Source organism: Astatotilapia calliptera, chromosome 7 (genome assembly GCF_900246225.1).
Source record: "Astatotilapia calliptera chromosome 7, fAstCal1.2, whole genome shotgun sequence".
In the NCBI taxonomy this organism is placed as follows: domain Eukaryota; kingdom Metazoa; phylum Chordata; class Actinopteri; order Cichliformes; family Cichlidae; genus Astatotilapia; species Astatotilapia calliptera.
In genome coordinates, this window is record NC_039308.1 from 44,256,844 (window position 1) to 44,274,828 (window position 17,985).

Sequence of the window (17,985 nt, forward strand, 5' to 3'; positions counted from 1 at the left end):
AAAACTGGTCCTAGCACTGAACCCTGTGGAACTCCATAATTAACTTCAGTGTGCCCTCTAGTGGAGGAGAATGTAATTGCTTTACCCGTTACTCACGCCGATTGCTTAGAGTACTAATCAGGTGGAACCAGATAATCTTCCATGGCACACCTGGTCATTTCTCACAGCACACCTATGTGCCACGCCACAGTGGTTGGGAAACACAGATATAAATCACTCTTAAAGGATATTATGATCGACAGTATCAAACACTGCACTGAGGTCTAGCAGGACAGTGAATCCACCGTAAGAGGCCATAAGACGATCATTTGTAACCTTCACTAAGGTCACTTTCTGTGACATTATGAAAACCTGAATGCATATGACTTTGCAGTCAGTTTTTATGGTTGAAAAGAAAAGTTCTTGTGAAAAAAAAAAAATCTCAGAGTTTTTCACGTATCTTTTGACAAGATAATCTCAAAACCCACAGCCGGTATATTTGGACAGCACAAGGCTTTGGGGCCAACAGTACATCACACTGAATGAAAGGCACATTTTGACTGGCAGCTACTGACAGTTACACTCTGTTCCTCTCAGGCTGACAGATTTGGCCCTGGCACAGTTCAAAGTGTTGAAGAATTCTTGCTTTGTTGTCATGTGATGTTTTATTCCTACACTGTACAAAATTTGTTTTTTTCAACCCCAGGTCAGACTAATTGACTTTTGCTTCATACTGTTGTGGTGAAATGTTATGAGACCGATCAAAACATCTCCTTGCATGTCACCCTGCAGTTAAATTCAACAGCAGTGGGGAAAAAATAAATTACTCTTTAAATTTTGTAATTTTTGTTTACTTTAGACTTCTACACAACCTTGAACCTTTTTGCAACCACAGGACTCCCCCCCCCCCCCCCCCCCCATTAGAAGAAACAGGTTTAAGGCACCTCTAGCAATAGCTTCCTTTTTCAAAGACTGAAATTTTCTGCAGCAAATCAGTAGGATCAATCCATTTCAAGAACATTTACTGTACGTTAGTAACACACACAGAAGAACAGGCACAGAGTTTTCAGCTAGTTTTATTTAATAACCGACACCCCCACCACCAACAGATAAAATAAAATAAAAAAAACACCAAAAAAAAAAAAAAAAAAAAATCTTACAAAAATTTACTCAAAATGAGGCGAAACAGAAGTCGTGGCAAACTGGATGCATCCTTGTTCCAAACTGTACTTGTTTAACTGGACAGCCAGTTGAATGATTTCGTACATGTTTAACACTGACATGAACTCTACTGAAATACAGGACTTTAAAAAACAAACATGTGACGATACACACAAATTTGCAGAGACTAAATAACGCACCTTGAAATGAAACAATTACCAGTGGTAAACAAAAACATCTAGCGCATACCAAAATAATAAATAACACTGGATACAATATCCTGTAAATGTATGTACATAGGGTCACGCAATGCATAGCAAGATTTTGTAGTACCACTACAATACTCCTAATCTACAGTAATCAGATCTCCTATTTGAAATTTAAAAAAAAAAAAAAAAGTACCAAGCAAAACAATTTGCTGAAACAAATTACGGCACTGTGAAGAGGAAACCACATGTAGTCAATAGGCTGCTCTTCATGACTATCATGGCTTCTGTAGATGGCTGTGACAGTAACAATTTGCTGTACCAGGTAGTATTCAAGCTTGTCACTTCCTCACCATTACTGATTTAAGCATCAGACCTCTTGAACAGTAGCCAATCAGCCACAGGGTTTTATAGTGGTGTAATGACAAAAAATAAAAATAAAAATAAAAAGAGCCAAGGACACAAGAGGGAGAAATCTGTGCACTTTAAAAAAAACAAAAAGAAACAAACAAACTAAAAACTATGTGCGCATGTTCACCAGCAGATCAAGTGTAGTTTTATTGTTGATACTTCGGGGCATTTTTGATCCGACTGATCACATAGCTGTAAATACTGGAAAAACAACCCCCGCCCCCCTCCAAATACAAGGTCTATTATCAAAATTTGAAAATGTTGAATACCTCAATGTTTCAGTCCCAGCAAGATAAAACAAAAAAATAAAAATCATGACTGCAGAGAAGTGTGTCGGGAGATCCATTTTTGGATGGATTTTCAAATGTGCTCTGAAAATCCCCCCCTCCCCCTTTCTTCTGATGTGAAAGGACCTTTGGCAAATGAAGAACGCATGACGCTGAGGATGACCGTGCGTCACTGTTGACGGTCATATAAAATGGGTCTCGCCAATGTCAAAGCAATGTCTATGGGAGTTTACTGGGAAAGACGGAGGGGGAAAAAGCAAAAAAAACAAAACAAAACAAAAAACCCCAAGACATCCAAAACATCTCTAATGGGGCCATGGTGTCTGAAGCATAGGAGCCAGCTGTAGAGATGTTAGGGGGAGGGATGGGTAATGTGACAAAAGGAATAAGATAAATATCTTTAGATAGGTTCACAATGAAATTTTGAGGTAAAGACTGCAGTAGCAGGAAGTACTGAGTGAGATCAATAAAGATTAACAAATGTTGCTGCAATGGAATACACATATGTAGATTGATGTCAATGTAGTATGGAGTCATTTTGTTCACTGTATGTTTTATTTTGAGGGGGCAAACTCTGCAGATATAATCCTGCTTTGAGGAAATCTGCCAAACATGTCACTTCCCTTAATTGTCCACGATACAATCATTCTGTTTTTAAAAACAATAGCGCAATGACTCACATCTTGGTGAGACAAAAAAAAAAAAATCCAGTGATAAACAATGATTACAAATGAAAAAACAAACTACTACCGATCTATGATATGTGATCCCATTCAGATAAAGCACATATGCACACATAGGCATCTACATAAGCTTTAAATAGATCATCCCAAGTTTGCTTTGTGCTTAATTTTACTGTTAATGTTGTGAATTTCATGTGCAGATCAAAATTTCCCTTAAATAATTAATGTTAAACCAGCAGACAATACTGAGTGGCCTGTGAAAGCAGATAAATCAAAGAAATAAAGTGATAATTGATTATGATTACACATCGCTAAAGGGGAGAAGTCTTAGTTGGAGCATTAAAGAGCTCCGGAAAAGTAGTCCAGCTAAAAATGGCAACAATGTCAATCACCACTCAATATGCGCTCAATCTCCTCTAGTCTCTTCAAGGCAGCTGCTCTTTTTTTCTCTATATCTTTAATGTCCTTCGTGGACTTACCCTTAGTCCGCTTGTCAGACTGGCTATTATCTAAAGATTTTGATTGGTCCACACCCACACCTCTGACACTTTCTGTAGAGGATTTCCGCTCATTCTTCTCATCCCCAACCTCCTTTCCAACTGCATCAACACCCCTCCCTTCCTCTCCACCCGCAGCAGCCTCTTCCGTGCCCTCCTTAACACTCTGCAGCACTTCCTCCTTGGATGATGCAGCTACCCCCTCCGTGGTTGCTCCTTCAGTGGTAGCTGAAGACAGTGGTCGGCCTGCTGCACTCATGGCAGCCATTTTACTACGTACAATACTCAAGTGGCGACGCACATACTCCTCATTTGGTGCCAGGTCCAGCGTTTCCTCCAGGCATCGCTCGGCCCGTGGCAGGTCGCGCTCCTCAAAGTAGACCACGCACAAGTTGTGCTTCCCTTGGACATTGGTGGGGTCCATGCGTAAAATACGCTCAAAACAGGCCTTAGCACCACGGGTGTCCTTCTTGTGATTCATGAGGATGTCACCCTTAAGGATTAGGCCCTTGATGTGCTCTGGATGGTGGTGTAGCAACTCATCCAACACAGGTAATGCGTCGACTTCACGTTTTGATTGAGAGTAGAGCAAAGCTAGGTTAAACAGAGCACTGCGGAAACCAGCCTGCAGACCAATGGCTTTGCGCATCCACCGCTCAGCTGCTGCATTTTCATTTGCATCCATGGCCAGCATGCCAAGATTGAAATAGCCATTGGCATCGTCAGGCTCCTCCTCCACATAGGTGAGGAATCGACGGTTGGCCTCAGGCCAGAACTTGGGCTCACCTGTCACAGGAAACAGACACAAAGCACAGGGTGAATTTGGGTAATCAAACGTTGATATTCAACCACAAAAGGTGCTTTTATGTGCATTGTGCAAGATTTTGTTTACCCTTAGCTGGTATGAAAAAGTTTAAAACAATAATGGCTAAATGTGACAAAATCCATTGGAAACAAACTTTGTAAATCATGTTTACTGCAATCTTTTTTTACAGTTTGAGGTTTTGTGATTTTGTTATGTCTCTTTTCCACAATCACTTAAGGGCACTGAGTGGATAGTCAGCACCACCAGTGATTGAACCAAGGTTTTTCATGTATTGAAATGTGGATTAATTGACTTTTCTCCCCCAAATATTTGCTAATATTGATATATTAGTATGGAATCCACAATTCAAAAACCTGAGGGATGGAGGTTTGTGAGAGTTAATATGTGCATGGGTTTTCAGCTTATTTAAAAATCAGACTGTAGAATTTATGAGAGACTGTACTGGATGCTAGGACAGTCTATTTTACAACAGCACACTGTTAAGCTAACCTTTATTGAAATTAATTTGTCTTACAATGCATGTCTATTTATCTACGGTAGAAAAGATTGTGGACTTATTGGTCTTGGTGTCAGAACTGACAATGGATCGTATACAGAGCTATCCATCTGTCCATCCTTGCATCCATTTATCCATGGTAGCTGGGATAGGCTCCTACCAACTCGCAACTCTTACACAGGGAAAATGAATATTTGCCTCCTTCTGGATCTTTTGTTCTTTTTGCACATTTGCATAAAACTAATCTTAATATTAGACAAAGATACTCTGAGTAAAAACAAAATGGAATTTTTTTAAAATGACAATCGAATTTATTCAGGAAAAAAAAAGATTATCTCAACTAATCATACTGCATCCATTTTTTGAAAAGCTGAATTCGATTTCATTTGCTAGAGCCAGGCCGATTATTGCCAGACCTGTTGAACCAAGAATTCCCCGAAATACAAACTGTTTGACAAGGTGAAACAAAAGGAAAGTGGAAACGTGCTCTGATGAACTTAACTAATAAAGTAATTGCTAATGTTTTTCAAATAATTTTGCACGAAATATATATATATTTTTTTTAAAAAGTGCTGTACTTGATATGTTTAGCCCCTTACAATCAGTAAGGCGTTCTTGATTGACCTGCGGCAGCAATGTTCCAGCAGCAGTTTGGTGGGTCATTTAAAAACAGAGGTGGGAAGTAATGATGTACAAAGACAGGAGAAGAGAGGAAGAAGAGAAGTTAGATTTGATAAAATGGAAATTTAAAGCGCAAGTCCTCATGTTTTAAAATCAGATTCTGGGTCGTACATGTGACATTGTTTTTTTTGTGATATTGTGAAATCTGCTGCAAAACAAACAAAGGTAGATCAACTGTGTTATTTAACGGTTGAATGGAAATACTCTGCAAGTTGGTGCAGGATAAACAGGTTAGTTTGCTGTTCGCTGATGGATTTAAAGTAAATAACAGTGTTTATGACCAGTACACAGTGTCTGTCTAGTATAAAGTTAATATGACCAGCAGGTCAGCTAATCACCTGTACACTAAGAAAACCTAATGGAGCTCTCAATAGAAATTATTGTGAGTTGTGTTTCTTTTCCCATGCTGAGTCATTACAACTGATATTATGGTTTTGCCATCTGTGTTTAAAAAAAATAAAAAATACAGGGGTGGAGAAACTAGTAAACACTTTTATCACTGAGCTGATGAAGGATGAATGAACAGAAACTTGGCTAAGAACATCTGTCAGTACATGCAGTGTGCGCTTCAAAATAAGCATCTGGTTACACCCTAAAGGTAATACAAGGTTATTTCCTTTAACAAGTGACAAGTAAGGCTCTCCTCATTCCTCTTATGAGGAACAATCATGCTTAAATTATTTATATCTTCATTACACTCACCAGACTCCTGCATGAGAAGTGCTGAGTTAAAGAGTGCCAGCTTGTGGCGTGGGTTGAGCTCCAGAGCATGGTTGAAGTTCTTCAGGGCTTCAGATGGGTCTTTCATCTCAATGTAGACGATGGCCAGGTTATACCACAGGTCAGCATTGGTGCGATCAAGCTCCAAGGCTCTGAGATAGGCATCCCGGGCTTCTGTAAGCTTGTTCATCTTGAGAAGCAGTTCCCCTCTGAGTCAAAAAGAAAACAAATAAATAAATACATATAGAGGTGATAATGCAAAAAACACTAACACATTACTACATTACTTGACCAACAAAATTTGAGATAAGGGGAATGTCTCAGTACAAATCTTTGACAGTAATACATTTAAGATCAAGATTTTATTCATTTATTAAAGAATATGTGTGCCATTTTAACTCTTTATCTGTCAGATAAAGAGTTTAAAAAAAATCAAAACAAAACTTGCCTGCTGATGTAAGCTTGTTTGAAGTCTGGTCTCATGCTTATTGCTTGCCGGTAGAGCTGATCAGCCTCCTCCAGCCGCGAATCATTGGCCCGGATCAGATTTGCTAGGTTTATGTAAACATTGAGATGGTTTGGGGCAACACGCGTCGCATACTTCTTACCAGGAATAACCTAATGTGTGGACAAACAACATTTCATTAGAATCAAAGCTTGTGTAACATCAAATAAAGTAGAGAATTTGAAGGGAGTGGAAAAAAATCATCATATTACAGTCTGTTATGAGAGATTAGATTTTAATGCAGATTTCTAGTCCTTGTTTTTTGGCTCAGGCCTTTCTGGGTAATGCAACTTGCAACTATACCTCTTATCACTATCATTGCTTTTATCCTGGGAAGGTTGTTTTCCTGAATAGAAGAACTTGGTACCCCCAGTAAAAGTTTGCATTATAAGAAAGTTATTTTTGCTTTTTCAACCAGTTTTGTTAATTGTTGTTTACTTATTTACTGAAAGTGGAGTTAAAATAACAAGGATATTTACTTAATGTTTCTGCCATGTAAGGTATAGTCACCCCAGAAACCCCATATCTGAGCCAGGAATAATCCTGTAAGTGTTGATCCTAACATTGTAATTAAATAAGCAAAATAACTATAATTCATCAACATCATGCCCACGTTCGTTATATATAATTAAAGTTTTCCATGATATGACTGAAAGGCTGTTGTATGCTGCATGATCTGCCACCATCAGGTGGTAAACAGTGACTACAATGAACCTTACAGCCAGGAATGAGTAACAATTGCATAAAAGGAAGCAGAAAAAAACAAAAAAAGCAAATGATTAAATACCTGCGGCATGAGGGATTTGGCAACCAAGTAAGCCTCTTCTGCCTCTTTGGACTTATTCAAATTCTTGTAGGTTCTTCCAACATTCATGTGAGCACCAATATCATCTGCAGCAACAAGAATGAGAAAGAGCAGTGAGAAAACAAAATCCTACTCCATCTGTTTATGTGTGTTTTAACACATTTACTAAACATGACTATATTAAATACCAACTAATGCTAAACATGACTAGAAAATATAAATGATTTTCAACTATACCATCAATAGTGTAAGACAAAACAAGCAACATTATTTTGAGGAGCTTATTTAATCCTTCTAGGAAGACGTAAGAAAAATTAAACTTTAAAAGAGGTCAGTTTGTAAAGCCAGAACTGATGCTTGATTAGCAGAGCAGGAAATCCTCGCTGGGAAAATGTGTTTACATTGCTAATCTTGGGGAAACACTTGTGGGTGATGAACCGGCAAAGCTGTGGATATCTCAGTTTATGGTAGGCTTCCTCTAAACTAAGGCATTAAGCACAAATGAAAAAAAAAACAAAAACACAGACAGATGCCCAAGATATCGAAATGATACACTTTAGATCATAGGTGTCAAACTAAATTTGGCCTGCAGCCTAATTACATTTGGCCCGCGAAGCCATACCAAATTACTATTAGAGCTGGCCTACTGGTATTATACAGCTAATATATATATTGTTTAGTATTAAGCTTTGCTTGTTCCATATTCATATTCAAAACTTATTTGAGTCCATAAGAAAAGATTCATTCTTATATCTGGAGGAAGATTTTTTTTTCAATAAATATTAACGTTAGCCCGCGACTTTGTTCCAGTTTTGAATCTTGGCCCACTGTGTATTTGAGTTTGACACCCCTGCTTTAGATAGTAGGATTATACTTTTGGCCTGTTTGACTGCAGTCATGAGATCTTAGAGTAAAATGAATGGACTCATAACAACTGACTGCCTATTAACTACTGTATGTGTCAAGAGAAGTTAAAAAAAAAAAAAAAGCTTGTTGGACTTTCAACTGAACTAGCTGTCCAGGGGATTTTTTGGTCATATTTTTAGCCAAGAGTGTTACTATGTAAGCATTTAATCTTCCAACAGTGACCCTTTTCATTTCTTCTAAACTGCTGCTGAATTAAATCATTGAGTTAACTTCATTACACAAAAACACCGTGTTAACATGTGAATTTGCAGCCCATTTGATGGAGCCTACATTTAATTTCTCAATATTCTGTGTTTTTTCTTTGAATCTTTGCCATGCTTTAGTCTATTGTCGTCTGTCCCCCTTTATTTTTAATCTAATTTTACAATTTCCCATTGATTGTTTTTGTTCCCCTGACTATAGGAAAACAAGCAAATGCATTAACAGACAGCTTAGGTCTTTTGAGCAATGCACAATATCCTTTGTTAAAACAAGTTCCTACTTTACTAAAACTTAAATGAAAAAGGTTGGAACCAGTAGTTCAAACAGTTTATGATACACTATCAATGCAATCTGAAGTCACATTACTGGCTTACCACGTGACATAGCTGTTAAGAGTTTTTGGAAGAGTCAAGCAATAATGTAAGCAGTGATTACCTACAGTGGGGAAATAATTATTTAAACCCCTGCTGAATTTATAAGTTTGCTCACAAAGAAATGAAGTCTCTAAATTTTACGGTAGTTTCATTTTAATAGAGAGACAACATATCAGCTAAAAATCCAGAAAAAATACATTACATGAAAGGTGGAAGATCAGCCCAAAACTACATCCTGGCTGTCTGTGCTTGTTAGGTGCTTGGGACCACAGTCACCAAGAACACCACTGGTAACACACTACGCTGTAATGGACTGAAATCTTGCAGTGCCCACAAGTGTCCCCCTATTCAAGAAGGCAGATCTATATGCCTGTCTTAACCTTGCCATTTAACACGTAATGATTCAGAGAAGGTTTGGGAGAAAGTGCTGTGGTCAGATGAAATCAAAATCAAGCTCTTTATCATCAGTTGTGTTTGAAAAAAGAGAAATGCTGAGTATGACCCAAAGAACCCCATCCCCACAATCAAGCACAGAGGTGGAAACATTAACCTTTGAGGCTGTATTTCTGCCAAGTGTATTGACAACTTATTGCATTGAGGGGCCAATGGATGGAACGTATACTGTAAAAATTTGGATGAGAACCTTTTCTCAGCCAGAACACTGAAGAAAGGTCTTGGATGGTTCTTCCAGCATTACAATGACCGAAAACATACTGCCAAGGCAACAAAGGAGTGGCTAAAGAAGAAGCACATTAAGGTCATGGAGTGGAGTACATCCAGATTTTAATCCTATAGAAAATCTGTCAAGGGAACTGAAGCTTTGAGATGCCAAGCAGAAGCCAACAAACAAAGGATTTAGAGAGGCCTCTCTCTTTCTTAATAATTTCCTGTCCTTCATTGCTCCACAATCCAATAAAGGCAAAAGTGCTCCAATAACAATCTTACCGTACAAAAAAATACTAGGGTACTAAGTCATATTTTGCTTAGAGATCAAGTACTTATTTTACTCCGTGACATGCGGACACCTTTGGATTTGTTTTTTAGTTGACATTCTGTCGCTCTCCAATAAAATGAAACTACCATAAAAATTTTAGATTATTCATTTGTTTGCAAGGGAGAAAAACTCAGCAGGGAATCAAATAAGCATTTCACACACTGTATAAGCTTCCTTGATTTGCTGTTTGAATTTGAAGAGGAAAAATGGTATCTTGTGTAAGTGCAACTATTGTACAATAGTTGCTGTGTGCATTTTTAAATACGAAAGAAAAAACAAAACAAAAAACCTTACAAATACTTCTACATGACAAACAAAATTAGCAAAAATCATACCCTGAAATAAGATAATCAAAAAGCACAATGACTTGTACTTGCTTACTATTCCTACAAATTGAAAAATGAACAATGTTATGAGAAGTACAATGAGAACCTCTGACCATCTCAAGCTAGAATTACTTTCTTGCAGTTGTATCCAGCCACCAGTGAAACTGAGGTTATTTACATGACAGACATAAAACATGGTTTCTGGCAGAAAAGTAAATAGGCCTGAGGACTGTTATGGGTCTTTTTGGCTACACCATGGGTAGAGCACTAATGGGCTAGAGCAGCGGTCCCCAACCTTTTTTGCGCCACGAACCGGTTTATGCCCGACAATATTTTCACGGACCGGCCTTTAAGGTGTTGCGGATAAATACAACAATATAAAACTAGTACCGGTACCGAAAAAAAGAAGATTTATTCATAACACACGTGAACAGACCCAGGAAAACCGAGTAAACGATAAAAACGATAACAAAATAACGCCGAAAACCAATAAAAACCCTGAAAACCATACATTTCACACCTGAGCCTCAACTCTTGCGGCCCGGTACCAAACGACTCACGGACCGGTACCGGTCCAAGGCCGGGGGTTGGGGACCGCTGGGCTAGAGCACAAAGGCTAATTTCCTTCATGTAGACTGATAGATGGTTTAGTCTACCATAAACAATAGAAAGAGCAGCTGAACAATGTAAGGGATTTTTCTTTGATTCTTTTTCAATCAACAAACATTTTCATGCTCACCATGGTTAATGGCAAGAATAGGATCTCTCTCTCTCACTGAAACATATTCTAATTACAGTTATATAGTGGACATGGACACAGTTTTCCTTTGAGGGTATCCACATTCAAATTGGACAAAGGGTTTAGGAATTTCAGCTCTTTAACATGTGCAACCCTCTTTTTAAAGGAACCTACAGTAATTGGACAGTTGACTCAGAGGCCATTTCATGGGCAGGTGTGGGCAATTCCTTTGTTTTGTCATTATCAATTAAGCAGATAAAAGGCCTGGAGCTGATCTGAGGTCTGGTGCTTCCATCTGAAAGACTGTGCTGTGAACCGACAACATGCGGTCAGAGCAGCTCTCCATGCAGGTGAAACAAGCCACCCTTAAGCTCTGAAAACAGAAAAACCCATCTGAGAAATTGCTACAATATTAGGAGTGACAAAATTTAAAGCTTGGTACATCCTGAGAAAGAAAGCAATTTTTAGAGCAGTATTTAGAGACCTATTGTCTGCCCAAAATGAGCTGAATGAAGTTAAATAATTGGGAGGCATTTCACAAGATACAGCCAAAACAACCCAGGAGTTTATTAAAGCAAAGAAGTGGAATATTCTTGAATAGCCAAGTCAGACATTTGATCTTAACCCAATCGAGCATGTATTTCGCGTGTTGAAGACTAAACTTCGGACAGAAAGGCACACAAACAAAAAGCAACTGAAAGCTGCTGCAGTATAGACCTGGCGTTAAAATGGAGGAAACCCAACTAAGTATTTGAAATGAAGTTTCATTAGAAATGAAATTTTATTTTTAGTTACTTAAGTTGAGTCCCTGAAATGAAGAGATTGTATTTAAAAATGCTTTAGTTCCTCACATTTTTATGCAATCTTTTTATTCAACCCACTAAACTAAAGCTGAATGTCTACACTTCTGGGTCTTTTTCATTTAATATTAGTGTTTAAAGCAGTTATACTGTATTATACGGTGTTTCTGTTTTTGTATACCTGTTGGAACAGGTAGAACAACAAGTAAAACAGTTACTCTCAACACAAAGAAAAATACTGTAACCTCATTTGGTATCCTCCACCAAAAAAAACAAATAGTTTGTAAGAAGATCAACTATTTGTTGATCTTCTTAAGAAAGAATTTTGCAAACTGTAGTGGATTTTTCATCACTTCCATGAAACCATCCTTCGTTTTTCAATGATTTATGAATGACATCAAAGTGTCTCACCTGGTTGGACTCGAGTAGCCTGGAGAAAATACCGCAAAGCCTTTGCATAATTGTTCTGATTTTCTAAAGCGTGGCCAACATTATTCCACAACTTGGCATTGTTCTTGTTAACCTGAGTAGATGACAAATTAAAAGAGACATAACGATAATAAACATTCGTCAGTTTTGTGAGTGGATGATTAATTCTGGTTTACTCAAAATTTTTAATCACAAAGGTGTTTACAGACATTGGCAAACTGACATGACACTCTGCCACCACAAAAACAGCATTTCCATCATACCTTCAAGGCAGATGTAAAGAGAGTATATTCTGACTCCCAGTCCCAATTTCTATGAAAAGTTTTCACTGTGTACGTAGTTAGCAGCAGTCCAATCATCAACCAGGAAATCTTCTTCAATTGTCTACAAAGGACATTATTAAGCAGATCAATGTAATTTTAAATATACATTTTCACAATCTTCACAAAACCTAAATATCTGCACCAATATTAAAAAACAAAAAAACAAAAAAGGGTAAAAGTGTAACCACAAACAGAAACTCATAATTTCACAAACAGTTTTGCACTTCTGAGGGATTCTTCTTTTAAACGTCATTTTGGACAAGAACCTACCCTTTATGTGAGATCATCTTGAATCCATGTGCAACAAGAACACAGAACCCCATACTGGGAACATAAAGTACTCTCTCTGCTACGACAAACCCCACAGGGAAGAAGAGGTTGGATGCTGGAATAAAAGGCAGGACAATCAAAGACAGGGCCTGCAGGACACACACAAACACGCACAAAAGAAAGAAATAATATGTCAGTTCATATGACAAGCTCAGAGCTCTTTTTTTGAAATACTTGAACACTCAGAAATTATCATGGAGACGGACCTAAGGGGGAAAAAAAGTCTGTGTCTAAAAACAAGAAAACTGGATTTTGACGTGTTCAATTTGGCAGCTCTTTTGATGTTTAAATCTCAGAAGTTCATTAATACTTCATTCACTTGTAGGTAGCAGGTGGTTAGGTTAAAATCTGTAATTTGTAAAACTTACAATAATTTGCAGGATTTCTCATCTTTGTATGACAAACAGGTTAGCTTCATGTTCTTCACCAGTGAACACCTAAAGCACTCTTTAAAAGCTTGCTACATGACGATATAGGAATGACATTTACTGTCTGTCTATCTACAAAAGGATTAATTTAAAAAACAAAAACAAAACAAACAAAAAACCCAAAACCACCTCCCCCCTCAAAAAAACCCACCTAAAAGGTAAAACTGATGTCACATTAGCCACAATGCCACACTACATCTCTTTGAACTCAGCCTTAATTTTGCTATCAGCTAAACGCCTACAAAATTTGTCTATGATTTCATCTTACAAATATGCAAAACTACTGGACTGACCAATCTCCAAAATATCAAACAGAATTCCAAATAAAGACGGGCTTCAGCACTAAAAACTGACTCTGTGATAGTTCCTGCAGCACATCTACAATCTAGAATGGGGCTCCTCAGTGGACAGTGGTTGTCTAAAACTATTTATTAATATCTCATGCTCCATGTTAGACAGCTGGCAACCTTGTAGTGATGCAGTATGTTAATGTGTTGTGATATTGTTATGCAACATTTTCCAAAAGGCTCTTAGCAAACCAGAATAAACAATGCAAAAGGTCATAATTCAGTGTTTTGTGCTGACTTGTGTTCCCCTTTCTAAAGCTGAAGCTTAGAGCAATATTGTGAGCAAGTTTACTGACCTTTAAGCATGAGAACAATGAACCTATTGCACAACACATGCTAATTTGTTTCTATGTACCTCTGTAAACATTCACCACCCATTCATCCCTTCAAAGCTCAACTAAGAACTTGTGTTTCATTGCTCATTTCTGCTGGCCAACTTCATTTGCCGAAAAAAGCTAAATATACACAAAGAGTGGTAATAAAATTTGTCTTAAAAGAAAACAAACAACAACCCCCCCCCCCCCACACACACACACACACACACAAAACATAATGGTAAACTATTGCATCAGGTTGTATGTTGAGCCACTACCCAATTTAGCAGGATAAAGTATCATTATCTGGAATGTCTACTAAGCAGTGGATATGACCAGTGGACACAAGGAACCACTTTAGCTTTTTATTCTAAAGTCAGGGCTCTTCTATGGTACTTTGCATTAAAAAAAAACAAACAAACAAAAAAAACACACACACACAAAAATGAGTTCTAGTACTTAGAATCTGTTTACATCCCATTAAGCTATGCAAACTGTATGCAATGTGAACCCAGGGCACTACAGAGGGGGATAAAGGGCCTACAGTTAGAATGTAGTAGAAAGTAATTCAAGTCAGCATGTTATTCTTTTCCCCACAAGCAGACAGATGCTATTAAAACAAAAAAACAACCCCCCCCCCCCCAAAAAAAAGAACAAAAAAACCTAAAAACTATTTTGGCCAATGCAGATCATATGCTTAGGCTATTACAGATACTCAACTCAAAATACTGTTGTATTTTGAGTTGAGTACAATGAATACTGTACAATATAAAGCACTTTGAGGCAACTGTTGCTATATAACTAAAACTGAATTGAATTGAAGTCAATATTGTGCAAATACTTCAAGAACCTTGCTATGTTTCCCAAGAAAGGAAACCACATTTTGTTGGTCATATGTCTCACTAGTAATACATTTGATTTTTCTTTTTACTGACCTCCAAACTTTCCTAAATACTTAAGAACAATGGTTATAAAGAGTGCTGTTCAAAAGTCTTACAGTACTGAAAATCTATTATTTTGTTGTGTGTTATTTTGATGTAAAGCTAGAAATAAGGATTTGGGAATGTTTAAAAACAGAAGATGTGAAAAGGAGACATTTATGATCCTATACATTTCCAATTCCATTCAAATCCAATTGCCATTTCACTATTTTTCAACAAAATGAAGGAAAACATAGATATATTTGTGTTATGTGTTCTATTAAAGTTTTATATGTCAAAGGGCTTCTGCTTTTCAGCAACAAATAAAAGCCTGTCACTGGTCAAGGCCACACCACCAGAAGACGAATACCTTAAGCTTTGTTTACTGGGAAACAGAAAAGCTCTCTTATCACAGATACAAAAAATAATGAAGGCCAAAATCCAATCAGCAGAAGTACTGTCAAAAGACGGCTTTTAGCAGTGGTCTCAGGAGAAAAAAAAAAGGGCCAAACACTTGGGGTTGGACAAGACATTAATATTTCACAGTGGGTGGCTAGAAATAATATAAATAATTACAAGTTTTAGATTTGTGGCAGTAGCAGAAGAGTTAATGTAAGGAGACTAACAAAACAGAATAAAATGCAATATATCAAACCCACAGTGAAACAGGACGGTGGGTATATTTAAGTCTGGGGCTCATATGCCCACACTGGATGTGGAGATGATGCATCAAACTGATTACAACCTGACCAAGCAGAGGTAATACTTTAGTTTTCAGAACTGCCTAACTGTCTGGTTTATTTTTGTGAAAAAAATAAAAATGTACATGCACGCGCACACGCGCACACACACACAATTTAACCACATTTTCTCTCACCATGATGACTGTCTTGGCAGAACCGTGTCTGTATCGCAGACTGTGATAAGCAAGCAGTCCTAGAAAAATGTAAAATACTAGTGTAGCCAGGTTACGGAGATCTACAAGTGATTCCACCAGGGGGATTGTGCCCATAGTCCAGTCACAACAGAGCTCTGAGGGATTCAGCAGGAGCCATGCATTTACAGGAAGTAGGTAGTTGAAAGTCAGTTGTCTGGTGGGTGTAGTGCTGACTGCTGCAGGGTTATCAAATCTGCAAGAACATTACATAGGGAGAGAAGGAGATGATAAACATTACATATTATCCACTTTCCCTTTCCTTGGTGTTATCATGAAATTCTTAAATCATGAATGCTTTATTCTATCTGATTGGAAGGATCAAATTACTGCAAAACAAGTAAAGAAAAATGATTCAGAATTTATATTTTATTTTTGATATCAGATGCTGTGGATCACATTATATTCTTCTTGAAATAAAGTATATAATAAATGTGGAGGGTGAAAAAAATAAGGAAAACCATAGATGTCATGAAATGTGGGAGTGTATATAATAGTGTGCAATACAATATTATACTGTAGTGTATTTGTATTGTATCTAAGTTTAAGTGTTTTCTATCTGACAAATGAAATTCTTCCAGGACACAACACAAATCTACATAAATCACTACACTTCTGTCGTACGCTGGTTGTGCCATAGTCCTGCCCCCCTTGACTTCAATGCATACAGAATTTAATACAGAAACGGTTATCTAAGAATATAAACAAGGGTGATTTCGTATATTTTAAATTACATTGTATTTTGTTACATTCATAGTGTTACTCTGGCCCTTCGAGGCCAACCATTATGTTGATGTGGCCCTCTGTGAAAATGAGTTTGACACCCTTGCTCTAAAGGAATCTCAAAGTGTTTATAGTTCAAATTACCAATATGATGAACAGTCGCTACTGGTGGTGTGATCTCATAACAAGATGGTCTCTGGGTTTATCTATGCAGCTGCCAGTAAAGACGCTACAATAGGAACCGCAGGAGTGTTTTGTATCTGAACTGTTTGGGCAAAGCACATTGCCCAAACTTGCTTTACAGAGGCGTTTCAGTCCAAAATAATCACAGCTGGGGATTTTATAATCTAAAGGTGTGGTATTGTTATGGCTTGAACACAGAAATCGTCTCAGACAATCGGAGACAGCTTGAGGATTATAACTAGAGGATTAGGCCCTCTAGGAACTGGATCTTATCTTTCCTGTCAAATGGCATTAGGCTCAATCCTGTGCAGACAATTCCAAGACAGTTTAGGCTCAATAAATGCATAATCTAGTTGAATTATTACTAATCTGGCATTTTTATGGTGTTCTAACCTCTTAGAATATCCCAACAATAGCTCCATATTATAGGAATTTGGGCATTAAATATCTGTCATTCATCTGGCTCTGTGTTTTAAAGAGATTTACCATGAAACTTCTCAGCTACATTACAAAGGACCTATTGTAAATTGTGTTTAAAAATAGTTAAAAACCTTCCAATGATGACTAATAGTTCTGTGTGTTACATTTAAGGTACATCAGCTAAAGTTTAAACAACTTTACGCAGCACATTCATGTAATACAATTAAGTACCACAAAAAGGCTGTTGTTCAGATTAGGATGCAGTCCCCAAGTTCAACAGTGAAGCATACTAATGGCAGGGTGGAGGAAACACATGTTAATGCTGAAAATCAGTTAAAGGTAAATGGATTGATTCTTGTATAGCATTTTTCTACTGTTCAATATGATACTAGATGATAGGTTGGGATGGGAAGTTCAATTGCTTGGAATTGTTAGTCTGCCTTTCTATCGATTCCGCTTATCGGTTCTTGCACTCTCGTTGCGATCGGTTGATTTCTCCAGTGTTGGAGAAGGAAAATAGTGGCGCAGTTTACAGTGTGGATATGGACATTACTTTTATTTTTATTGCATTATACTGTTAACACAACTTTAGCTCTCTGCAAGCACAGCATGCTAATGCTACATTAGCCAAGAGCCCAGAGTGATGTTAAAGCTGAGTAAATGCTGACCCCAGCCCAGCACCGTGATAAGGCGAGCTGGCATTTGCGGTGAAGCCAATCGCTGCTGAACTTCAACGAGTAACAAACTAATGACCAGTCAGGCTGCAGCCTCTATTTCTACCTGTTCATGTTTCTACAGTAGAATCACCGTAAAGATCGCTTTAAAGTCTCCTTAAAGTCTCTGGTTTTCATCTTTGATTTATGCTGTCAGCTTTGTGTTCATACTTAAATACTTAGAGAAAGGTCACGTGTCCTCATTAGGGGCCGTAGCCTCTAGGCTTATATTTTTAATTGGTAATTATGAGACAGTACGTTACATAAGATTTTACAGAGTAACATGAAAGTAAATAAGCCAGT

General features: G+C 37.7%; 1 protein-coding gene across 4 annotated transcripts in view; it reads right to left on the reverse strand.

The window, feature by feature from the left end:
* Window positions 1–2,577: 2,577 nt before the first annotated feature.
* Window positions 2,578–17,985, reverse strand: part of tmtc3 (transmembrane O-mannosyltransferase targeting cadherins 3) — a 29,373-nt gene continuing 13,965 nt past the window's right edge. For all 4 annotated transcript variants that reach the window (XM_026175007.1, XM_026175005.1, XM_026175006.1 and 1 more), the window contains exons 7-14: window positions 15,587–15,839; window positions 12,641–12,789; window positions 12,311–12,431; window positions 12,030–12,141; window positions 7,240–7,343; window positions 6,396–6,565; window positions 5,930–6,156; window positions 2,578–4,010 (exon numbers count right to left, since the gene is read on the reverse strand). In XM_026175007.1, the coding sequence (XP_026030792.1) occupies window positions 3,112–4,010; window positions 5,930–6,156; window positions 6,396–6,565; window positions 7,240–7,343; window positions 12,030–12,141; window positions 12,311–12,431; window positions 12,641–12,789; window positions 15,587–15,839 (2,035 nt within the window). In that variant the 3' untranslated portion in view covers window positions 2,578–3,111. The remainder of the gene's footprint in view (window positions 4,011–5,929; window positions 6,157–6,395; window positions 6,566–7,239; window positions 7,344–12,029; window positions 12,142–12,310; window positions 12,432–12,640; window positions 12,790–15,586; window positions 15,840–17,985) is intronic.